The sequence below is a fragment of the Leopardus geoffroyi genome, chromosome D3, assembly GCF_018350155.1.
Source record: "Leopardus geoffroyi isolate Oge1 chromosome D3, O.geoffroyi_Oge1_pat1.0, whole genome shotgun sequence".
Taxonomy (NCBI): Eukaryota; Metazoa; Chordata; class Mammalia; order Carnivora; family Felidae; genus Leopardus; species Leopardus geoffroyi.
In genome coordinates, this window is record NC_059339.1 from 46,175,609 (window position 1) to 46,201,359 (window position 25,751).

General features: G+C 40.6%; 1 protein-coding gene across 3 annotated transcripts in view; it reads left to right on the top strand.

The window, feature by feature from the left end:
• Nucleotides 1-25,751, top strand: part of LAMA3 (laminin subunit alpha 3) — a 274,895-nt gene that overhangs the window by 118,382 nt on the left and 130,762 nt on the right. For 2 of the 3 annotated variants that reach the window (XM_045458939.1, XM_045458941.1), the window contains 11 exons: nt 524-661; nt 4,728-4,774; nt 5,935-6,034; nt 7,201-7,253; nt 7,484-7,589; nt 8,313-8,412; nt 15,809-15,965; nt 20,359-20,491; nt 22,507-22,649; nt 24,790-24,887; nt 25,229-25,382. In XM_045458939.1, coding sequence (XP_045314895.1) covers nt 524-661; nt 4,728-4,774; nt 5,935-6,034; nt 7,201-7,253; nt 7,484-7,589; nt 8,313-8,412; nt 15,809-15,965; nt 20,359-20,491; nt 22,507-22,649; nt 24,790-24,887; nt 25,229-25,382 — 1,229 coding nt within the window. The remainder of the gene's footprint in view (nt 1-523; nt 662-4,727; nt 4,775-5,934; nt 6,035-7,200; nt 7,254-7,483; nt 7,590-8,312; nt 8,413-15,808; nt 15,966-20,358; nt 20,492-22,506; nt 22,650-24,789; nt 24,888-25,228; nt 25,383-25,751) is intronic. The other variant, XM_045458940.1, reaches the window with a different exon arrangement.

Sequence of the window (25,751 nt, forward strand, 5' to 3'; positions counted from 1 at the left end):
AATAATGTGCCCCTTGGTAGGGACGTGATCTCTGTAGGCAGGCCCTGGGGAACATGGGGCCGGGAAAGAAGGCTGAGCCAGATGGCAGTAGACGTGAGTCCTTGCCTGCAGTCTGCCAAGAGCCAGCTGAAGGGCATTAGGCACGTTTCTTCATTTCTTTTACAGTTTCTTAGCAGTGGTGGGGGTGGGGGAGGTGCTTCATACTATGTCAGTAATTCCCTGGCCTCTCTTCTGGATGTTTAGCTCTCTGAGGTCAGGGCATGTGTGTCTTTCCTAATTACCTCCACCCCAACACCTCGTCCCAGTGCCATTGAACACATTGGCCTTTGATCAGAGTCTGCTGGAGGGATGAAACAAAGTAGGAGGGTAGAATGGTGGTGAACGCTCTGGGTCTGCCTCTACCTAGCCGTGCCTGTCTGAATAAGTCACATAACTGGAACTTGCATTTGGGTCTCTCTGACCCACTGTCATGCTCTTATCCAGGCCCTGCTGCCCTGGGTCTGATTGACACCTTTTTATCCAGCCTGCCAGTGTTCAGTCCTTGGCTCCTACCAAACGCCTTGCAGCCCAGTGACGGGGCAGTGTGAATGCCAGCCGGGGATTACAGGACAGCGCTGTGACAGGTGTCTCTCAGGAGCCTCTGATTTCCCCCACTGTCAAGGTAAGGAAGACGGCAGAATGCCAGACGTCGGGTTCCTCTCTGAAATGTGTGTGGCCAGACTCCCAGACAAGCCCAGGAGATCTGCCACTGGTCACCTGTACACACTTGACCCTAATCTGCCTGGTACTTCCCCAATTCGAGTCCATTGAAAATGCAGGTATCTTCACGACAGTCAGAGTGGCCAAAATGAACAAATCAGGAGACTATAGATGCTGGAGAGGATGTGGAGAAACGGGAACCCTCTTGCACTGTTGGTGGGAATGCAAATTGGTGCAGCCACTCTGGAAAACAGTGTGGAGGTTCCTCAAAAAAGTAAAAATAGACCTACCCTATGACCCAGCAATAGCACTGCTAGGAATTTACCCAAGGGATACAGGAGTACTGATGCATAGGGGCACTTGTACCCCAATGTTTATAGCAGCACTTTCAACAATAGCTATGGAAATTATGGAAAGAGCCTAAATTTCCATCAACTGATGAATGGATAAAGAAATTGTGGTTTATATACACAATGGAATACTACGTGGCAACGAGAAAGAATGAAATATGGCCCTTTGTAGCAACGTGGATGGAACTAGAGAGTGTGATGCTAAGTGAAATAAGCCATAGAGAGAAAGACAGATACCATATGTTTTCACTCTCATGTGGATCCTGAGAAACTTAACAGAAACCCATGGGGGAGGGGAAGGAAAAAAAAAAAAAAGAGGTTAGAGTGGAAGAGAGCCAAAGCATAAGAGACTCTTAAAAACTGAGAACAAACTGAGGGTTGTTGGGGGGTGGGAGGGCGGGGAGGGTGGGTGATGGGTATTGAGGAGGGCACCTTTTGGGATGAGCACTTGGTGTTGTATGGAAACCAATTTGACAATAAACTTCATATATTGAAAAAAAAAAAAAGAAAATGCAGGTATCTGATGTACATAGTCAAAGGAATCCAGAAATGCTTTGTCCCTGGGAAAAAAATTTTTTAATTCCATGTGTTATGAATTTGTATTTCTTGATTTACACGTAAATTCTCCGTGTCGAGCAGTGTGGCAAAGGTGACCCCTTTTAGCTGCAACAAGTGTTCCTTGACCCCTTCCCAAGGCATCCTGCCTTCCCTCTGGTTCTAGGTCTGCAGCACTTATGGCGGCTGCCCCGTAGTCCCCTGAGGGGTGATTCCAGTGGGTCCCCTTGCTGGCAGGCAGAGCAGGCTTTGCTATGCTTCTGCCCCTGTCTCCTTGCTGCCCCTGGCCTCCTGGGGGGATTGTTGTCACACAGCATAGGTGCGAGGGGAGAGGGGGTGACCTAGAGTCTAATGAGTTTGGAAAGAGTGAGCCAAGGGGAAACACTGTTACTGTCACAGGTCATCCCCACTACTCACCCCCCTCGCTGATGAGGAGACATGGAGAGTCCTCCGTGCTCTGTGGCAGAGGGCACAGAAGGAAGATGCCTGTGCCCTTGGGGGTGTACCGCCTCCAGTGGTGAGGAGCTCCCGCCTGCCTGCTGCTTTAGAGGCCCCTCTTCCTGTTGAGAAGAGGTGTTGGAGGGAGTCTGCACCCGACTTTCCCCTTGCAGAATGGTTTTCTCTACTTCCTGCTCTTGGTAGCGCTTCGAGCTCTGCATTCACCTCCAGCTTGATTCCCTAGAACCTTACTCACCAGACTCCTCAAGACACCAGGTTTTCTTGCTGGTAGAAATTGTAGCCAGTAGTCAGAGGGGGCAGTTCACTGTCGAGAAGCCCTGAAGGTCCCCAGAGTGCGAGGCTTTCCTGGTGTGTCTGCTCGCCTCCCCGGGGGTCAGGAGTGGAAGGAAGCGTTGTGGCAGCCGGGCACAGGGGCGGGGCAGACACAATAATTCCTCCAGAGCCAGATGGCAGCCATGGTCAGCCTGGGCAGGAGCCACAAGCAGGACACGGCCAGGCTGAACAAGAGCAAAGAGCAGGAAGAGCGTGTTCACTCCTACAGAGGAATGTGAGGGAACATCAAAACAAAAAAGAGAGACACACATGAAATCATCAAGGGACAAGCCAAGGGAAACAGCCGAAGAGGAGACAAAGGCAAAATGTCTAAGAGAACACTTCACAAGAAAACAAGATCCTATTATGAAGTTATTTAAATTATTGGCAAAACCAGGCTCAGGGCAGGCTTACCTAAACTCTCTTCATTTCTAGTGCTGTGTAATAATAATACTGAGACATTGCAAGATCCCGCTTTATTGAAGGCAGATTATACGGGGCCTGTAATACTATTGACTAAGGCAGGAAGGCAAACTAATTTGTTTTAGAAATAATTTTAGTGCAGATGGGGAACAAGGGGATTGTGATAGTTAAAGAATTAAGTCTTAGTTGACTAAAAAATGTACTTAAAAAATTCTGTGACTTCTATTTAATGGACAATTAACAAGTCTCTTGGTACAATATTGCCCTCTTCTGGACAATCTTAAAAATGTTCAAAATTCTAGAATCTCTTTTCCCTAATCTCCATCATCAGTCAGAAATGAACTTGGAGTAGTAGGCAGGGAATGGAATTAAGTGGCAAAAGGGGTGACTTGGGGAGTTAAGGACCACAAAGGTTATTTGGGAATGCCTTTTTCTGAATTACATGCAAAGTCCTTGCCACCCATCTATCAAAAAATACAAATGTAGATGCATTATTTTTTTTTTAAGTAGAACAATTAAAACTCATAACATCAAACTAAACCAAGAGACAGACAGATATAAAAACACCAAGCATTTGAATATTTCTAGGGGCCTCTGGGTGGCTCAGGTAGTTAGTTAAGTGTCCAACTCCCGATTTTGGCTCAGGTCACGATCCCAGAGTCGAGGAATGGAGCCCCATGTCGGGCTGAGTGTGGAGCCTGCTTAAGATTCTCTGTCTCCTCATCCCCAAAGGCAAGGGAATTAAAAGCAAAAATGAACTACTGGGACCTTATGAAGATAAAAAGCTTCTGCACAGCAAAGGAAACAACCAACAAAACTAAAAGGCAACCAATGGAATGGGAAAAGATATTTGCAAATGACATATCGGACAAAGGGCTAGTATCCAAAATCTATGAAGAGCCCACCAAACTCCACACCCGAAAAACAAATAATCCAGTGAAGAAATGGGCAGAAAACATGAATAGACACTTCTCTAAAGAAGACATTCGGATGGCCAACAGGCACATGAAAAGATGCTCAACGTCACTCCTTATCAGGGAAATACAAATCAAAACCACACTCAGATATCACCTCACTCCAGTCAGACTGGCCAAAATGAACAAATCAGGAGACTATAGATGCTGGAGAGGATGTGGAGAAACGGGAACCCTCTTGCACTGTTGGTGGGAATGCTAACTGGTGCAGCCACTCTGGAAAACAGTGTGGAGGTTCCTCAAAAAATTAAAAACAGACCTACCCTATGACCCAGCAGTAGCACTGCTAGGAATTTACCCAAGGGATACAGGAGTACTGATGCATAGGGGCATTTGTACCCCAATGTTTATAGCAGCACTCTCAACAATAGCCAAATGATGGAAAGAGCCTAAATGTCCATCAACTGATGAATTGATAAAGAAATTGTGGTTTATATACACAATGGAGTACTACGTGGCAATGAGAAAGAACGAAATATGGCCCTTTGTAGCAACGTGGATGGAACTGGAGAGTGTGATGCTAAGTGAAATAAGCCATAGAGAGAAAGACAGATACCATATGTTTTCACTCTCATGTGGATCCTGAGAAACTTAACAGAAACCCATGGGGGAGGGGAAGGAAAAAAAAAAAAAAAAAGAGGTTAGAGTGGGAGAGAGCCAAAGCATAAGAGACTCTTAAAAACTGAGAACAAACTGAGGGTTGATGGGGGGTGGGAGGGCGGGGAGGGTGGGTGATGGGTATTGGAGGAGGTCACCTTTTGGGATGAGCACTTGGTGTTGTATGGAAACCAATTTGACAATAAATTTCATATATTGAAAAAAAAATTTTTAAAAATTAAAAACAGGAAAAAAAAAGATTCTCTGTCTCCTCTCTGCCACCCTCCCCCACTCATGCTGTCTGTAAAAAAAAAAAAAAAAAAAAAATTAAATAAAAATCTTTCTAAATCACATATAGGCTCCAGCGGTGCCTGTAACCCAGCTGGTACCCTGGACTCCAGTTTGGTAAGTAGAGGATTATAAGAGGGTTACAATTCTAACATGCATTTTGATATATATTACAGACTAACACATTTGGGAGCTTCCTCAAGTTAAAAGTAAATTAAAATAAGATCTGAGGGGGCGCCTGGGTGGCTCAGTGGGTTAAACATCTGACTTTGGCTCAGGTCATGATCTCACAGTTCGTGAGTCCGAGCCCCACCTTGGGCTCCGCCCTGTGCTGACAGCTCAGAGCTGGAGCCTGCTTCGGATTCTGTGTCTCCCTGTCTCTCTGCGCCTCCCCCACTCATGCTCTGTCTCTCAAAAATAAATAAACGTTTAAAAAAGTTATAAAAATAAAATAAGATCTGAAACCAAATTGCTTAAAAGGTCATTGCTCTTGTTCAGAGTGCCTATGTGATCATGTTTATTTTTTTCAAAAACAGAAGAATAAGGCTTATTTTAACTTTTAATTCCAGAGCCCTAGTGTTTGATTCCTACTGTAGGTGACTCTGAGGGCATTGCCACCAGGGGCCCCTGCACATAAGCCTTAAACAGATAATTAAAATTAAGAAAAACTAAGGCTAAGTGCACAATAAATAAAGCTGTGTATGAAATAATTGCAATTTATTTGCTTTTGCTCCAATCAGATACTAGGGTATTTCTCAGTGCTTTAGAAATGATCTGTCTTCTTAGCTGCAAAGCCTGAAGATGGTGGACCTCCAGGCACCCGAGGGACAGACGGAGAGAGGTTCTGCATCCTTACAGCGAGGCAGTGACCTTTGCATATCACACAAGTACTTTCCGATAAACATAAGTCTCTACTGATTGTCAGTATGTTAAATATTGCGATAATTTTCCATGTAGATTAATAGTTCCTGCTGTCACAGAACCAACAGGTAATGACGAGTCTAAGTAAAAGTGATTTTTAAATATTTCTTTTCCTGTTTTTTCCAGTTTTATTTTTACCACAACGGATTATGTGTAGAAAAAAAAGAAATGAATAATAAAAGAAGAGCCATGAGCCGTCGGTTGAAATCAACCCAGTACTTTTATTCCCTCTGGATACACTTCATTTACTTTTCGCAGTCAAAATATAATTCTGTGACAAACTTTGTTCAGAACATATGTTTGAAAACATGTCTTAATTCTGAGATGTCAAGTGTTGGCTTGATTTTCTTTCAAAGGGATACTGCCAGTGCAAGCTTCATGTTGAAAGTCCTTCATGCAGCATCTGCAAACCATCATATTGGAATCTGGCCAAAGAAAACCCCAGCGGATGTTCAGGTAAGGTTTTTACGCAGAATAATTTACCATATTGCCACCTCCTCTTAATTTTCTCTACTTCAGTGACTAAACCCACAAAAGAGCTATTTATTTAATAAGTTCAATTTGTCTGAAATTCTGTGTAAATATTTTGACGTTTTCCCCCTACTTTTGGCAGAATTTCTATCATTTTGAAAATCCCAGCAAGGGATTTATATCCTGTTTCCATATGTATTCTATTGATACATGGTTGATATTGCCTTGTTTTTATAACCTCTCTTTCTTGTTTGATTTTAGTTTCATTTTATGCTTAGATTGAAGCCAGGGACAGGAACTTAAAGACACTAAACTAAAGGTGGCTAAGTGGAGTGAATATGTCCTTAACTAGAGTTTGTTCTCATGGAAGCGTGTCAGTAGTGTTCTTGACGTTAGACTCATTAAAAAAAAACCCTTAGGTTGGGGCGCCTGGGTGGCGCAGTCGGTTAAGCGTCCGACTTCAGCCAGGTCACGATCTCGCGGTCCGTGAGTTCGAGCCCCGCGTCAGGCTCTGGGCTGATGGCTCAGAGCCTGGAGCCTGTTTCCGATTCTGTGTCTCCCTCTCTCTCTGCCCCTCCCCCGTTCATGCTCTCTCTCTGTCCCAAAAATAAATAAACGTTGAAAAAAAAAAAAAAATTAAAAAAAAAAAAAAAAAAAACCCTTAGGGGCGCCTGGGTGGCGCAGTCGGTTAAGCGTCCGACTTCAGCCAGGTCACGATCTCGCGGTCCGTGAGTTCGAGCCCCGCGTCGGGCTCTGGGCTGATGGCTCAGAGCCTGGAGCCTGTTTCCGATTCTGTGTCTCCCTCTCTCTCTGCCCCTCCCCCGTTCATGCTGTGTCTCTCTCTGTCCCAAAAATAAATAAACGTTGAAAAAAAAATTAAAAAAAAAACAAACAAACCCTGATGTTGCAGCCTTTGTCTTAGAGTGGTCACATACTGGCCATTACTCCTTGTAGGTGGATGGTATTGATCTGGTGTTTCTGCTGACCCCAGAAAGCAGTCCCGTTTTAGGCGTCAGTGGAGCAGACTGGAATTCTGCTGAAATGTGCCCAAAAGTGACCACACATGTAGTGTTGCTGCTGGGTCATGTTTCCAGAGCCAAGGGCTGTCCTTCGTGCAACCTTGGTCCAAGGATGCTGTCTTTTCTTCACAGAATGCCAGTGCCACGTGGCAGGAACGGTGAGCGGAATTGGAGAGTGTGGGCAGGTAATATGGGCCGATTGTTCGTATACCAGTGGAATAGTAGAGCAGTTGACGTTGGGATTTCTCGGGGAGGGTATTAGTGCCTCTGTAATTGTACAGGGCATGCTAATCTCTCTGGATGTTTTCAGATCCCCGCCATCCTGATTCATGTTATACAGTGAGGCAGTTTTAAATCTTGAAGATTAGCAAATTGTATGACTTTATCAAATTTTGTTACCTTGTTTATTCTGCAGCAGGATGGTGACTGTCACTGCAAGTCTCATGTCAATGGCGATTCCTGTGACACGTGTGAAGATGGATATTATGCTTTGGAAAAGAGCAATTACTTTGGGTGTCAAGGTAAATACTTCCAGTGGGTCCTGAGAGAAGCCAGTGTTGATGGGCAAAGACTGTCCGGATCATCTTTCTTCTGAGTTCCTTGTCTTCATGCGGTCTTTCTGATGGGATGGGACTAAAAAATTCTTCTAGGGAATTGGGCCAAATACTCAGTTGAAACTAGTAATAAATTGCAACTGGGGCTGCTTCCACTTTGCTTCTACCAGCATGGTGTCTGTTTAATTATAGAAAACACAATTGGGATGAATGGGGATTCATCTGTTAATTTCATAAATAACATCAAGACTTTGTCATTTTGAAGATATTTTTTGTATTATCAAAACAGCTCACACCAGATTTTAGAGACAATATTGTGTTAAATAATACACCTCAAAGAGTGTGGCCCCACAGGCTGCCGATGTCTCTCGCCCACAGACTCTCATTAGCAGACGTTGTTTATAAGGGCACCGTGTTGCTGAATCACGTTTAGCTCCTGGGCTCCCGTCCCCTTCCACCAGACAGCGATGTCGGAGCTGACCTTACAAGTGGACTTGCAAGTAGAGTTTTGGGGGCACCTCCCATCTCCGTTTGGGAGGTGCCTATGTGTTTCTAACATCTTCTGGATATGAGATGTGGCAGGGGTAGGAAGCAGCCTGATCTTACTGATTGCCACTTCTCAGAGAAGGAGGGAGAGCTTCAACGCGGAGATGTTTTGATGGGTCACTGCTGTTGTTTTCTGACCTTTAGGGTGTCAGTGTGACATCGGTGGAGCGATCACCCCCATGTGCAGTGGGCCCTCCGGAGGATGCCGTTGCCGAGAGCATGTCGTGGGGAAGGCGTGCCAGCGGTGAGTCTTCAGGGAGGTCTCCTCCCGTACTGATGTGGAAGACTCTCAGAGAGTCCTGTCTGTGCCGACAGTTCCTGTGAAGAGACAAGCCATCCTAAAGAGAGAGGGCTGATGAAGCTGTCCTGTCATTTGAAATCTGGACACTTGTCAGGGAGCCCAGTTGAAGCAGGAGGTAAGGTTGCCCTAAAGACGACTACTTTGTAGGTCCCAGAGCTGCCTCACCGGACAGTTCCCACAGGTATAAAAAGCCAGGTGGACGAGACTAGAGCTGGATGCTTGAGGTGGGTTCCTGTGGGCAAACCTCCTTGTAAAAGCCACAGCCTGGAGGAGCCCAGCAAATGAGCAGGCTCCTGGGCCAAGGAGATTCAGGTCCAGCTTCTCCCTTGGGACCCATGACTGAAGGCGTGGAGAGGCCAGATGTGTCGCAGTGGGGGCAGGGGGGCATGGGGAGGGAGAAGAAAACTCTTGAAGTGGGACAAAGTCCCTCATCTCATGCAGAAGCTAATTAAAATAAACTGTAGGAGCAAGGGAGCAAGTGGAGACTGAGCTCCCAGAGGGGCTATCACAAGTATGGCAGCCGTACTGTCTCTGTGTCTCGTCATATTTAACATTTTACAGATGAAAACATTTTTTAAATAACTCTAGTGTTATATTAGTTTCAGGTGTAAAATATAGTGATTCAGCAATTTTATACATTACTCTGCTCATCGTGATACGCATACTCTTCATCTCCTTCATCTACTTCACCCATCTCCCCACCCATCTCCCTTCCGGTAACCATCAGTTTATTCTCTATATTTAAGAGTCTGTTTTTGGGGCGCCTGGGTGGCTCAGTTGGTTGAGCGTCCGACTTCGGCTCAGGTTATGATCTCACAGTTCATGGGTTCGAGCCCCACATCGGGCTCTGTGCTGACAGCTCGGAGCCTGGAGCCTGCTTCCGATTCTGTGTCTCCCTCTCTCTCTGCCCCTCCCCCACTCACACTCTGTCTCTCTCTCCTTCAAAAATAAATAAACATTAAAAAAAATTTTTAAAAAAAGAGTCTGTTTTTTTGTCTTTCTCTTTTTTTTTTGTTTATTTGTTTCATTTCTTAAATTCCACATACATGTAAAATCATGTATTTGTCTTTTTCTGACTGACTTATTTTACTTAGTGTTATATCCTCTAGATCCATCCATGTTATTGCAAATGACAAGATTTCATTCTTTTTTATGGCTGAATCATATTCCAGTGTGTGTGTGTGTGTGTGTGTGTGTGTGTGTGTGTGTGTGTGTGACATCTTCTTTATTCATTCATCTATTGATGGATGGACACTGGGGTTACTTCCATAATTTTGCTATTGTAAGTAATGCTGCAATAAACATAGGGGTGCATATGTCTTTTCAAGTTAGTGTTTTTAAGTTAGTGTTTTTGGGGTAAATAGCCAGAAGTAGAATTACTGGATTTTATGGTAATTCTGTTTTTAATTTTTTGAGGAGCCTCCGTGACTGCACCAGTTCGTATTTCCACCAACAGTGCACAAGGGTTTCTTTTTCTCCATATCTTCCCCAACACTTGTTTCTTATATTTTTGATTTTAGCCATTCTGACAGGTGTGAGGTGACATCTTGTTGTGGCTTTGATTTGTATTTCCCTAATGATGAGTGATGTTGAGCATCTCTTCATGTATCTGTTTGCCATCTGTAGGTCTTCTTTGGAGAAAGGTCTGTTCATGTCTTTTGCCTATTTTTAAATTGGATTATGTGTTTTTTGGCGTTCAGTTGTATAAGTTATCTATATATTTTGTATACTAGCCCTTTATCAGATATGTCATTTACAAGTATTTTCTCCCATTCAATAGATTGTATTCTAGTTATGTTGGCTGTTTCCTTTGCTGTGCAAAAGCTTTTAATTCTCATGCAGTCCCAATTGTTTGTTTTTGCTTTTATTTCCCTTACTTCAGGAGACATATCTAGAAAAATTGCTATGTCCAATGTCAGAGAAATTACAGCCTGTGCTCTCCTCAAGGATTTTTATGGTTTCAGGTCTCACGTTTAGATCCCTAATCCATTTTGAGTTTATTTTTGTCTATGGTGTAAGTAAGTGGTCTAGTTTCATTCTTTTGCATGTGGCTGTCTAGTTTTCCCAACACCATTTGTTAGAGACCATCTCTTTCCCATTACATATTCTTGCCTCCTTTGTTGAAGATTAATTGACCATATAATTGTAGACTTGTTTCTGGCCTGTCTGTTCTTTTCTATGTGTCTGTTGATCGAGGTGTCTATTTTTGTGCCAGTACCATAGTGTTTTTGATTACTACAACTTTGTAGTATATGTTGAAATCTGGGATTGTGATACCTCTAGCTTTGTTCTTTTTCAAGATTGCTTGAAGATTGCTTTTTCAAGATTGCTTCAAGATTGCCAAGATCGCTAATTTGGGGTCTTTTGTGGTTCCATACAAACTTTAGAATTATTTGTTTTAGTTTTGTGAAAAATGCTGTTGGTATTTTACTGGGGATTGCATTAAATGTGTAGATTGCTTTGGGTAGTATGGGGACTACCCATACAGTATGGAACTGTTTTCTTAATTTCTATTTTTGCTACTTCTTTATTAGTGTATAGAAATGCAATGAATTTCTGTATATTGATTTGTACCCTGTGGATTTGCTGAATTCATTGATCAGTTCTGGTAGTTTTTTGGTGTCCTTCGGGTTTTCTATGTATATTATCATGTCATCTGCAAATAGTGAAAATTTTACTTCTTTCTTACCAATTTGGATGCCTTTTATTCTCTTTTCTTGTCTGATTGCTGTGGCTAGGACTTCCAGTACTATGTTGAATAAAAGTGGTGAGAGTGGATATCCTTATCTTGTTCCTGATTTTAGGGGGAAAGGATTTTTCCCCACCTAGTATGATATTTGTTGTGGGTTTTTCATATAAGGCTTTTATCATGTTGAGGTATGTTCCCTGTAAACCTACTCTGTTAAGGGTTTTTATCATGAATGGATGTTGTACTTTGTCAGATGCTTTTTCTGCATCTATTGAAATGATCATATGGTTTTTCTCCTTTCTCTTATTGATGTGACATATCACATTGATTGATTTGCAAATAATTGAATCACTCTTGCACCCCAGGTATAAATCCCACTTGATCATGGTGAATGGTTATTTTAATGTATTGTTGGATTCTGTTTGTTAATATTTTGTTGAGGATTTTTGCATCTATGTTCATCAGAGATATTAGCCTGCAATTTTTTGTTTTTGTTTTTGTTTTTGGTAGTATCTTTACCTGGTTTTGGTATTAGGCTAATGCTGGCTTCATAGAATGAATTTGGAAGCTTTCCTTTCTCTTTTGTTTTTTGGAGTAGTTTGAAAAGAATAAATATTAACTCTTCCTTAAATATTTGGTAGACTTCACCTGTGAAGCCATCTGGTCCTGGACTTTTGTTTGTTGGGAGTATTACTGATTCAATTTCATTGTTTGTAATTGGTCTGTTCAAATTTTCTATTTTTTCCTAATTCCATTTTAAGAGTTTATATGTTTCTAAGAATTTATCCATTTCTTCTAGGTTGTCCAATTTGTTGGCATATAATTTTTTCACAATATTCTCTTAAAATCCTTTGTATTTAAGGGGCATTGGTGGTTATTTCTAGTGTTTCATTTCTGATTTTGTCTATTTGACTTGTTTCTCTCTCTCTCCCTATTTGATCATTCTCGTTAGAGGTTTATCAATTTTGTTGGTTTTTTCAAAGAACCAGCTCTTGGTTTCTCTTGAATCTGTTCTATTGTTTTTTTAGTTTCTATTTCATTTATTTCTGCTCTGATCTTTATGATTTCCTTCCTTTTGCTGGGCTTGGGTTGTTTGTGCTTCTTTTTCTAGCTTCTTTAGGTGTAATGTTTGGTTGTTTATGTGAGATTTTTCTTGCTTCCTGAGGTAGGCCTGTGTTGCCATAAACTTCCCTCTTAGAACAGCTTTTGCTGCATCCCAAAGATTTTGGACCTTTGTGTTTTCATTTTCATTTGTCTCCGTGTATTTTTGTTATTTCCTTTTTGATTCCTTGATTGACCCATTTCTTGTTTAGAAGCATGTTATTTAACCACCATGTATTTGTGTTCTTTCCAGATTTTTTCTTGTGGTTGATTGCTACTTTCATAGTGTTGTGGTCAGAAAAGATGCTTGGTATGATTTCGGTTTTTTGAATTTGTTGAGACTTGTTTTGTGGCCCAAAATGTGATCTGTTCTGGATAATGTTCCATGTGCACTTGAAAAGAATGTATATTCTGCTGTTTTAAGATAGAATGTTCTGAATATATCTGTCATATCAGTATAGAATTTTTTAAAACCATGATCCATTTATAATTTTCTGTCAGTGGTGGGAGGAAAAAGCTAATTTTTAATATTCTGGCTCTTAATCATACACTGGAAAGTCTGTGAAATGCAACTTCTAAATTGCATGTATCTTTAATACTCTGCTTTATCAACAGATTAATAAAGAAATCTTGGGGCGCCTGGGTGGCTCAGTCAGTTGAGCGTCTGACTTCAGCTCAGGTCATGATCTCACAGTTCGTGAGTTCAAGCCCTGCATCGGGCTCTGTGCTGACAGCTCAGAGCCTGGAGCCTGCTTCCGATTCTGTGTCTCCCTCTCTCTCTGCCCCTTCCCTGCTCATGCTCTGTCTCTCTCTGTCTCAAAAATAAATAAACATTAAAAAAAATTTTAAAGAAATCTTCAGTGTACTTTAGGTAAATTGTCTATATTTAGTTGGTATGGTGTTTCTCTCCTTTCCCTTGATGTTTCCAGCATTTGAATTCTAAAAGTCAGAGCAACCCAGCTGAGCTTTCTTCAGTCATTTCTAAATGGCAGTCACTGCTGGGCCACATAATAAAAGGTGTGTGAAAGAGAACACATCTGTGGATATGTTTCCCTGCAGACTAACAAAGCACATGATGAACCAGAGGAATTTTGTAAATAGGTTTGGAAACATTCTCCACCCATGTTTTATCTCTTTTCACCTTCCTGTTGATAAAGTGAGCTTTCCCCCTACTTAACCAGTATAATTTTTTTTTCCCTTCCAACTATGCAAGCGGTGGGCTAATCTTCAGGTAGAAATAATGCAACTTTAATAGGAATTAAAGTTCCCATCCCAAGGCAAAAATATTGATTTTTTTTTACATCACAGCCAATACACATATATGAAATTTAGAACATGTCCTTTGATTTAGTGATAAATTGTAACTATGATAAAAGGAGAGCGAACCAGCATCAAAGATGCCATACCACCTTTTCTCTGGGTTGGTAAATCTTTTGTCCTTTTGTACTAAATTCCTCCCAAATGTTTGTTTATGATATCATCTGAACATTTTTTTCATTTTTCTTACAAGGTTAGAAAGCTTTCACATTCACTTTGTCTTCTAAATAATTTTTGTGATAATAAATGTAATATATGTTTGTTGTAAAGTTGCAATAAGTACCTAAAAGTAAAAGGCAAAGAAAATTCTTCATTCCACCACCCAGATGATAACCCCTTTGATATTTTTTATTTTTTTCTAGGCTTTTTCTTTCTTTTTTAAAACATTTTTAATGTTTATTTTTATTTTATTTTATTTTGAGAGAGAGAGAGAGGTAGAGCGCAAGTGGGGGAGGGGCAGAGAGAGAGGGAGACACAGAATCGGAAGCAGGCTCCAGGCTTTGAGGGGTCAGCACAGAGCCTGACATGGGGCTCAAACTCATGAACTGCAAGATCATGACCTAACCCAAAGTCAGAAGCTTAACCAACTGAGCCACCCAGGTACCCCTAGGCTTTTTCTATTAATACAAATTAGTATTGTATTTTCTTCATATAATTCGTATCCATTTCTTCACATGATATTGCAGACATTTTCCATATCATTAGTCTTCCAAAATATTGGTTATGTAATATTTCATAATTTCTTTAATTATTGTAAATTAATTGTAATTAATTATTGTAATTTAATTATTGTAAATATTGGACATTTACATTGCTTCTAAGCTTTCACTATTATAAACATTCTTTTATGTTAATTCTTTAACAGTGTATATTTAATCATTCTTTAGAATATATTCCTGGAAGGAAAATTACTGGGTCAATGGGTATGAATATTTTTTTTTTTAATTTTTAACATTTATTTATTTTTGAGACAGAGAGAGACAGAGCATGAACGGGGGAGGGTCAGAGAGAGGGAGACACAGAATCTGAAACAGGCTCCAGGCTCTGAGCTGTCCGCACAGAGCCCGACGCGGGGCTTGAACTCACTGACCGTGAGATCATGACCTGAGCCGAAGTCGGCCGCTTAACCGACTGAGCCACCCAGGCGCCCCAATGGGTATGAATATTTTTAAGGATCTTTATATATCACTTCCAGAGAAATTGTAAGCATTTGTAATTCTATTTGCAATATAGGACTGTGACTTTTTATTTTCTTTGACTAATTGATCGTTATGGGTTTAAATATACTAACTGCTATTAGTTTGTGATTGGATTGTCAAAATGTGCCATTTTGAAGAACTTCAAATAGTTTGAATATGAAATGTCACATAAGTATTGTAGTATTTTTATTTATTTATTTTTTAATCTTTTTATTTATTTTTGACAGAGAGACAGAGACCGAGCACAAGTGGGGGAGGGCAGAGAGAGAGGGAGAGACAGAACCCGAAACAGGCTCCAGGTTCTGAGCAGTCACCACAGAGCCCGATGCGGGGCTCGAACTCACGAACCATAAGATCATGACCTAAACTGAAGTAGGACACTTAACTGACTGAACCACCCAGGCGCCCCAGGGTTGAAATATTTTTGATCCTTCTCTATGATTGCCATTATTGGACTCTTGAAAGGAATCCATTTATAGACTTATAATTTAAGAAAAAACAAGGCATAAAAAGTCATTCTGATGATTGAGAAAACATATATGGAGAGAAAAATGTATCTAACTTGTAAACTTAACATATGAAATATTGTATGTCACATTCACTATGTATATATGGTACTTAACAACATTGGTTGGTACGTATATGTTAATATTTGTATAATGAGTGAATATGAGTATATAAATGAATGATTGAATGAATGAATTTATAGTAAATTACCTAATTTGACTTTGCTAAGTTGTTGGCAACCGTTTAGAACATATTAAAGGATACTACTACTATGGGTTGTGCTAAATGATTTTCTCATTTTATTGCTTAGAATGATAAGTGTTGGGTGTATTTTATGTGAATGTTTACAAGAATGAAAGCAATAATTTAAAGAAAAAGCAGGGGGAGGCTCTTTCATTTGTTCTTATTGGTTGCAGTCTTTCAATTTGGTGGGAGTTCTTTTAGCAGAGCTACTGAGATTAAAGAATATTTGGATTATCAGTGGACTTAACTTGCTGTATCCACATTTACTTTTTGTTTACAAAAGACCCGAAAACAACTACTATTTCCCGGATTTGCATCATATGAAGTATGAGATTGAAGATGGCACTGTACCTAATGGGAGAGAACTTCGGTTTGGATTTGATCCCCTGGAATTTCCTGAGTTTAGCTGGAGAGGATACGCCCAGATGACCTCAATGCAGGTATGTAGCCTCTAAGAAATTACTTCATGGCAGGATAGTGCGTATGGTTACCCACAACACTGTCAGTGAGTCCTCCACAAAGGCAACCTATCCCCAAAACTGACTCCAGGATTCTTTTTCTCCAGACTACAGATGGGGTTTGGGGTAAGATTGGATTTTAACTCATAAGTATATGTATCGATTTCACAGTTTATTGTTAATTTAGTCACCAAATCAGACAAAGAAAGGATTAAAAAAAAATGGTGTTTATTTCTGGAGACTTTTTACAAGAAGTTGTTTCCCAAATGAGATTAGTCTATATTTTAACACAAGAGACACTTTTCTTTAAAGCCATTTGTGAAGATTAAAAATGAGTTGAATTAAATAATTTCAATGTGTGCGTTGTTAATATTTGACCGGTGCTTTTTTTTTTTTTTTTTTTTTTTGCTTTTTTAAACTCGGAATTACTATATGAATAAAAACTAAGATAAATGAGGAATTTGTTAGTGCTACTTAAATTTTCTTTCCTGTATTTCTCCTTTCCTTCATTTTCCTCTTCTGTATCCATCTCTCTTGGCTTTGTGTTGGAATAATTAAGGGATTTACACATTTTCTTGCTACCTTTAGAACTTATACAATATTTATAACTAATAATTTCTGTATAGTCATTGAGAAGTTTTGTTCTCAGAACTTCTCTTTGAGGTTGGTCTCTTCAAACTGTGTTTCTCAGTGGCGAAATTCAGAACAAAAGAGGTAAACTGACGACCATGGTTACCCAATATTTGTCCTTAGTAGATCCAGAAGTAATGCCTGTTATATTTATGTAAGTCACCCCTTAGAGAAACAGGGACAGGTTCACAGTTCTGTTGGAGCCACCATTGGTTCTAATGTTGCTTCTTGCCTGACTAGGGTCCCCCATCAGGTTGCTTTACACACCCTAGGATCCTAGGATCCGACACCTCACTGCTTTCTCCTTCTCCCCAATGTAGCAATTCAGTTTCTTTAGCTCCTTCCTGATCTTCATTATTAAGAAAAAAGCAATGGATTCCATTAAGTCATAATACATTGTGAATGACTGACAGTCCAGTCAAGATGGATACCCTCTCATAGGTGTCTACAGTTGGAAATAATAACTAGTTAGCATAAAGGAATAAATTCCAAATGATGGATTTCTTTAAGTATTTTTAGTCAGCAGACCTCGGCAGCATCCATCAAATCACCCCTAACTTGTTCCTTATACATTTTTGCATTTTTATTTTCCAACATGGAACTAACACTTAGAAATGGATTCTGTCAAGTTAAAAAGCCCCCTTCAGTGGAGTCTTTAAGGCTTTCTATATATGGTACCATGTCATTTGTAGATCATGAGAGTTTTACTACTTCCTTACCAATTTGGATACCTTTTCTTTCTTTCTGTTGTCTGACTGCTATGGCTAGGACTTCCAGTGCTATGTTGAATAAAAGTGGTGAGAGTGGACATCTTTGTCTTGTTCTGACCTTAGGGGAAAAAGTCTTCATTTTTCACCACTGAGTATGATGTTGGTTGTACATTTTTCATATAAGGCCTTTATTATCTGTATCTACTTTGCAGAGGATTTGTTTGTATCATGAATGGATGTTGTACTTTGTAAAATGCTTTTTCTCCATCTATTGAAATGATTTTATGGTTTTTATCTCTTCTCTTACTAATGTGACATGCCACATTGATTGTTTTGCAAATATTAAAGCACACTTTCATCCCAGGAGTAAATCCCACTTGATCGTGGTGAATGATTATTTTAATGTTTTGTTGGATTCTGTTCACTAATATTTTGTTGAGGATTTTTACACCTATGTTCATCAGACATATTGACTTGTAGTTCTCTTTTTTTGTAGTGTCTTTATATGGTTTTGGTATCAGGGTGGTACTGGCCTCATAGAATGAATTTGGAAGTTCTCCTTCCTGTTATATTTTTTGGAATAGTTTGAGAAGAATAAATATTAACTCTTCTTTAAATGTTTGGTAGAATTCACCTGTGAAGCTGTCTGGTCTCAGACTTTTGTTTTTTGGGAGGTTTTTTTTTTTTTTTAATTACTGATTCAATTTAACTTCTAGTAATTGATCTGTTCAAATTTTCTGTTTCTTCCTATTATGTTTTGGTAGGTTATATGTTTCTAGGAATCTATCCATTTCTTTTAAGTTGTCCAATTTGTTGGCATATAGATTTTCATAATATTGTGTTACAAGTTTTTGTATTTTTGTGGTGTTGGTTGTTATTTCTACTCTTTCATTAGTGGTTTTGTTTATTTGGGTCCTCTCTCTCTCTCTCTCTCTCTCTCTCTCGATAAGTCTGGTTAGAGATTTATCAATTTTGTTGATCTTTTCTAAAAACCAGCTCCTGGTTTCATTAATCTGTTTTATTTACTTTTTTTTAGTTTCTGTATCATTTATTTCTGCTCTAATCTTTTTATTTCCTTCCTTTTTCTGTGTTTCAGTTTTTTCTTCTTATTTTAGTGTCTTGAGGTATAAGGTTAGGTTATTTAGATGAGATTTTTCTTGCTTCTTGATGTAGCCTTGTGTTGCTATAAATTTCCCTCTTAGTACAGCTTTTGCTGCATCCTAAAGATTTTGGACCTGTGTTTTCATTTTTATTCATCTCCATGTAATATTTTATTTTTTCTTTGATTTCTTTTTTTAAGTTTATTTATTTTTACACAGAGAGAGAGAGAGAGAGAGAGAGAGAGAATGAGTAGGGGAGGGGCAGAGAGAGAGAGAAAGAATCCTAAGCAGGCTGTGCATTGACAGAGTGGAGCTTGACATGGGGCTTGGTCCCATGAACCTTGAGATCATGACCTGAGCTGAAATCAAGAGTCAGATGCTCAACAGACTGAGCCACCCAGGCGCCCCTCTTTTTTGATTTTTTGATTGACCCATTCGTTGTTTAGAAGCATGGTCTTTAGCCTCAATGTATTTGTGCTCTTGCAAAATTTTTTCTTGTGGTTGATTTCTAGTTTCATAGGTTTGTGGTCAGAAAAGATGCATGGCATAACTTCAGTCTTTTTGAATTTTTTGAGACTTATTTTGTGGTCTAATATGTGTTCTATTCTGGAGACCATTACATGTGTACTCAAAAAGAATGTGTATTCTGCTGAATATATCTGTGTATTCTGAATATATCTGTTAAGTCCATCTGGTCTAGAGTGTCATTCAAAGCCACTATTTCCTTGTTGCTTTTCTCTTTGGATGATCTGCCCGTTGATGTAAGTGGGGTCTTAAAGTCCCTTACTATTATTGTGTTACTATTGATTATTTCCTTTAGGTTTGTTATTAACTGTTTTATTTATTTGGGTTCTTTCATGTTGGGTGCATAAATATTTACAATTATTATATGTCTTCCTGTCGGATTGTCCCTTTTGTTATTGGAATGGAGTATTATTCAGCCATAAAAAATAATGAAATCTTGCCATTTGCAACAATATGGATGGAACTAGAGAGTATAATAATGTTAAGTGAAATAAGTCAGAGAGAGACAAATATTGTATGATTTCACTCATATGTTGAATCTAGGAAGCAAAACAAACAAGCAAAGGCAAAAAAAAAAAAAAAAAAAGATAGAGACAAAGCATGAAACAGACTCTTAACTGTAGAAAACAAACTGATGGTTACCAGAGGGGAGCGGGGTAGGGGATGGAGGAAATAGGTGATGAGGATTAAAGAGTACACTTGTCTTGATGGAAAAAAAAATAATTAAAAAAGAAAAAGCCCACATTCTTTTTGGGTAGAGATTGAGATCAATTTTATATGACGTAGGCATATTTTAGTTACATCCAGATTTGGTCACTAATGTGTTTGGAGTATTTTAACCTTTGTTTGGCCAGCATCAGTTTCTGTGACCATTTAGAATTTTATGTATGTGGCCCCTGGAGTGGTCTCTCTACAGGGGTAGTTGTGTTAAATAATCCTGTCCTTTCGTTCTCTTCTGCTTTTTTATTTCTCCCAGCCTGTGGTGGTTGCCCCTGCCACGATGGCTTTCCTTAAACCAGTCCTGCTAACATTCTGTTCTGTCTGCCTGATTCCAAAAGGGTCAAAAGAAGAACGCAGTTCCTGAGGGAACAGGTCTTCACTGTAACTTTAATTGTAATTAAGTTGTATTGTACACTTAAATTGAATTGTAATCGTAATTGTGATTTTAATTTATTGTTAGGCCTTCCTATTTCCATCTGCCACAGAGTTGGTTATTTGGTGTTTTCTGAGTGAGAGTGAGTGTGTGTGTGTGTGTGTGTGTGTGTGTGTGTGTGTGTGTGAGAAACAGAGCGTGTGGGTCTATGTACACACTACAAGCCCACTAGTGAAACTTGAATGGAGTAAAGCCACTGTTTGGCTACCATTTCTTTTAGCCAGTTCTATACTTTATGGCTTTTCGGTATTTTTCAGAATAAAGTGAGGATCGTGTTGAATGTGGGGAAGTCAAGTCTTGCCTTGTTTCGCGTTATTCTGAGATATATTAACCCTGGAACTGAAGCCGTATCTGGCCACGTGACTATTTACCCATCCTGGGCTGAGGCAGGTAGGCAAATTTTCAAGCCTTTGTTTGGATTAAGAAATGATGAACTAGTGAAACAGTTTCTTCAGTTTTCACAAAGTTACCTCCTGAGAAAAGATGGAGTCTGATGCATAGTCTGATTAGGGTAGTGTCCTGTCCTTTGCTAGCTTTTCAATCTCTAAACATTCTGCTTATTTAAATTTTGTTAAGTTTACTATTAACTGTCTTTTGAAAAATTGGTGTAACAACCTATGTGTCTTCGCTGAACCCCATGGTCTATGATATCACCACAGGGCAAAGCTAATTTATAATTCATTCATGGTAGAGTGGGTGTCACCTCTGTGGTGACTCCCCTAAATTTTTACATTGTTTCAGGCAGACCAAATAGCCCAAGGAGAAATGGGTGAGTGTAGGAATTTTTAAGATGAATGCGGTAAAGCATGAAGCCCAAGAGAACTCCAGAAAGAAACATGCAAACCTCACTGAAGGTTGAGGGATTCTTGAGGGCAGAGGAAAATCACAGTCAGAGCACAGATCTCAGCACTGTTAGAGCTGAGGCCTGGAAGTCTGTTCTGCAAGAAGTTAGCACTTCTACCATTCCTGGAAACAGATTCCAGAAAGCACTAGGAATCCCACATGGACCCAAGATGGTGCCAGTGGAAATCTAATTTGAGATTGAAACACAAGAATCTTTGTTCAGCATCCATGGCGAAGTCACTGGGGGCAGTGGTGATGCTCCTGAGTTGTGTCAACCAGGTTGCGAGGCTGGATGATGATGAATAACACAAAGAACTAGCGGGCTTGCTTTATCATATACATATACTTTGGCATTGACTTTCTCACATGGTAAGTTTGTGAACTGATGAGAGTTGAAGAGGAAACAGAACTGAGAGGTTTAGTAAATTGCCTAAGTGCACCTCTGGTCTTTATAGACGAGTTGGAATCTTCAGACTCCAAATTCCTTCTAATAGACCCTGATGCCTCCTCAATGACAATTCCATCAGCACTTTGCTCTCCATTAACTCAAACAGGTGGAGTACATTGTGGCTTGTTTTCCCTTCCTCTGGGACACCGTTATTAAGCCCCCATGTCTGAGTCAGGGGCCTTGGTTGTGGATTCTTGTGGTAACCCAGGCCTCCTCCCAAACACCACTGTCTATGCTGTGCCAAATTCTCCTGTTTTATCGTCTGTAATCCCTCACCTTTCCCATCCCACCCAGCAAAAGCCATGCTGGCTGTGTGCAGTCCCTCATGCCCAGAACCTAGATCTAGTGGATGTTTGTAGAAAGAATGCAAGGATTTGGAGCAAACATTTCTTCTGAAGAAAAAGTCTCAGTTGGACTCTGATGCAGCAGTTTGGTTTGTTTCTGAACCTTGTACAGAAGGTTCGCTGTTTGTTTCATACAGAAGAAAACACTTTGCATCCTGAGAACAAACAAAAACCAAAACTTTTTATTACTTCAGAATGGACACATGTTCTTCCATAGAAATTAAAAGAATAAAATAATTTAATATCTAAGGTAATGTGTTAACACTTAGGTGCAATGAAATTTCCTAAGCAGTTTACATGCGTTAATATACTTAATCACTTAACAAATTTAAAAAGTAATTAACATCTTATCAATATCTTTCTAGTCTGTTTTATAAGTATGTGAATGGTAAATAAAATCAAGGGGCGCCAGGGTGGCTCAGTCAGTTAAGGATCTGACTTCGGCTCCGGTCGTGATCTTACAGTTCGTGAGTTTGAACTCTGCGTTGGGCTCTGTGCTGACAGCTCAGAGCCTGGAGCCTGCTTCAGATTCTGTGTCTCCCTCTCTCTTTGCCCCTCCCCTGCTTACACTCTATCTCTCTCTCTCTCTCTTGAAAATAATAAACGTTAAAAAATTTTTTAAATAAAATCAATAAATCTGATCAGTAAGTATGCTCAGTAACCATCTTAAACTTCTTCAGATGTAAACTGAATGTTCAAAACTGAAAATCCAAAATCATAACAGTGATTGCTAGACCAGTGCCTTGGGCAATTCTTTTTATTTCTGATAGGTGCTGCTCAAAGCAAAGAAGTCCTCTTCCTGCCAAGTAAGGAGCCAGCCTTTGTCACGGTCCCCGGAAATGGTTTGGCAGACCCGTTTTCAATTGCACCAGGGACATGGCTTGCTTGTATTCAAGCAGAGGGGGTCCTCCTGGTAAGAGTCCTCCTGAGTGGAGAGTTCTGTGGGATTCTTCCCCCCTTAGAGATGGTCCAATCCACAGTGACCCACAGGGACCATTAGATATCAAAATCTACCTCCCTTTTAGACACAGGAAACTATGGTGACATTTGCCCTCAACATAGGAGCCAACTTAAAATATCTGTTATATTCTTCAGCCAGCTTCTCTCAGACACACACACACACACACACACACACACACCAACAACTATAACTATAATGACTCAAAGTTATCAGAATAAATGCAAAGCCTTCATATGCATTATGTCCCCACCTTTTAAAAGCTTCTTTGGGAGTTTTCATCATGAATCAGAAGGGCATCAAAAAAAATCAGCCTCTCTGGGAATTGTGTGGAGTGAATCAGAAGAAGCTAGAGGAAAAGAAGATCCTAATGTCAGTGAAGTTCTTGGTGGTGGAAAGAGAAGGGAGAACCGATGCTTCTCCAACATTCCCTGCCTTCTTCTACCTGAAACATAGGCAGCAGCCTCACCAAACGATTGCCTTGGACAAAGAATCCTGCGTTACGAGAGAAGCTCTATCCTCATGCTCTACTAGGATAGCCAGAGGAGCCATGGGGAGTTAAGGGATGAAAACTGCTACCTGAGATACACCCCCCTTTTGATGTCTGCTTTAGCTTATAGAAAGTCTTTTGAAAATAAAGTCTTCGACAAAGCTTGGTTTTAGGCGCTCAGAGCAGAAAACATCAAGCTTTTCCTTCTGGCACAGTCCTTTTGATTGGCTGTATTAGCAAATCTCAGGCAAGTTCTTTAACTCCAGGCCTGCCTCATTTGCTTCTTCCCTGTAATAGGGACAATGTTTATCCATATAGGTCCTTTCCAAATCTGGGATCTTCTGAGCATCATGTGAGGGTTTATGCTCGGCATTCAATCCCTATTTTTCTTGCATCTTCTTGGTAGAAAGCTTTGTTGCTTTACCAAAGTTTTAGAGTTTTTCATAGATGTTAGAAATGAGGATGAGGAAAATCCCGTTGATGCCAGTAATGGGTACAAAGTTAGATTAATGGAAAGAAGCTCATTATGTTACTTCATAGGCACGGAAGATACTTGATGACATTTAGCTGGTGCAGTTGTGTAGCAACACATATATATGCTTCCATATGATGATCCTATCCTCCCTACCAGATATTTTACGGACCACCTACTGTCAACTTTTACTATTCTAGGATCTATGGGACCATAAAGTAATGAGGAGCTATGGTCCCAACCTAAGGAAACTTAGTAAGAGAACAATAATCACTGTTGAAATAAAGCCTACTGGGCTAGTGAGACCCCCGTGGTAGACCACTGAGCCCCCTGGGCCGCCACGTGCCACTTTTCCTCTCCATACATTTCTCTTCTTTCCCATTCTAGACAAATTAAGGGCCCTGAAGGGAGAGAAAGCCTTATGGCTGGCGTATGAGTCTCTTCACAGTTATGGCAGACATCCCCCCTCCCCTTCGTCCTTCCCTCTGCACGCAGGCAGGGATGCCAGCATTGCTCTGAAGCTGTCAAACCATCAGCATCTCAGAAACCTGGAGGTCTGCTCTTTCCTGAAGAGCTGTTTAGCTGAATTTACACTGTGGGCTTCATTTGGCACACTCGGTGGAACACGTTCTTCCTCTCATCTCCTAGGACAGGCAGTCAGCCAGTTCCAGTCCGTGATTCACCAGGATCACAAAACACCGTTTTTTATACATGCCATCGAGCGTTGCTTGGATATGGGAATAAGAAGCCGTGATACGTGATCTACAATTCAGTGTTCTGTTGTGTAGTGATGAAAGCAACCGGTATTTCAAGGGAACATGTTATCAGCTGATAGCGTGTTACTTTTGTTTAGTTTTGAATTTATAAACAATCCAGAAGAGACGGGAAAATTTCCCCTGAGACTTGCATACAAAAACATTCACCCTGAGATGCTTATCTCCCATGTTTGAAGCACCTGTGAGGAGTTGCTTTGTGTGTTTTGGTGAGTGGGGGGGCAGAACAAAGCAGCTGCTGTTGAGAGTTTAACATAGCGAGCTTCACCTGGTTGTTGTTAACTTAGCTGCTGACGGCTTGATTACTAAAGAAGGGCCACCATCAAATGCGTAATTGTCCTTTTGGTCTTAATTTACTAGGACTACCTGGTGCTGCTTCCCAGAGACTACTATGAGGCATCCTCACTGCAACTGCCAGTCACACAGCCATGCGCCGACTCAGGACCTCCCCAAGAGAAGTTAGTATGGGCAATGGTGCGACATCGGGTCCTCTAAATCAGGAGCCTTTGGTGCAAGGATTCGAGATAGGCCTCGGCATCACAACTGCAGCCAGATGCTTTGGATAATTATCTAATTGTGGTTTTTGTCTGAGGCTTAAAATAGAATCCAGGTTCACGGACCTCTCCTTCTTTTATTCTTCATGCAGATGAAAATTTACCATCCGATTCCTATAGTAGGCACTGGGTAGGAGTTCGTTGAAGGAATGATGAATGAATGGAATTGGATAAGAGTCCTTTGGGGATGCATTTTGATATTGTGCTTTGTTCTCAGTTGTAACTGTTGTATTTTGTTGTTGAAGTTGCTTGCTTTACCAGCATTTGCCAGTGACCCGATTCCCCTGTGCCCTGGCTTGTGAGGCCAGACACTTCCTGCTTGATGGAGAGCCAAGACCCTTGGCAGTGAGGCAGCCTACTCCCGCACACCCGGTCATGGCGGACCTCAGTGGTAGAGAGGTGGGGCAGCCTTTTATTTACTGTCAAAGCTATTACTGTCTCCCCATCTGTGTCTGCTGAAAACCCTTGGCCACAGTTGCTTCTCAAATTCAGGGGAACCTGGAAGAATTTCTCAGAGGTGTTAATTACAGGTATCCTGAGTTCTCTGATTCAGGTTGTGGCTGGGCGGTGCACCACACAGAGCATAGTAAGGTTAGTCTCTGAGCACTTTCTAGACATGGCAGGGAACATGGGCAACCACAGAATCCTCTCCTTTTTACTCCCTGGACTTATAAGGGCACGTCCTGCTCTACCTGATTCAGGGCAAGATCTTTCTAAAAGGCCTCCAGAAACTACACAGCTTACCCGAAAAGGATGCAATGCTCACAG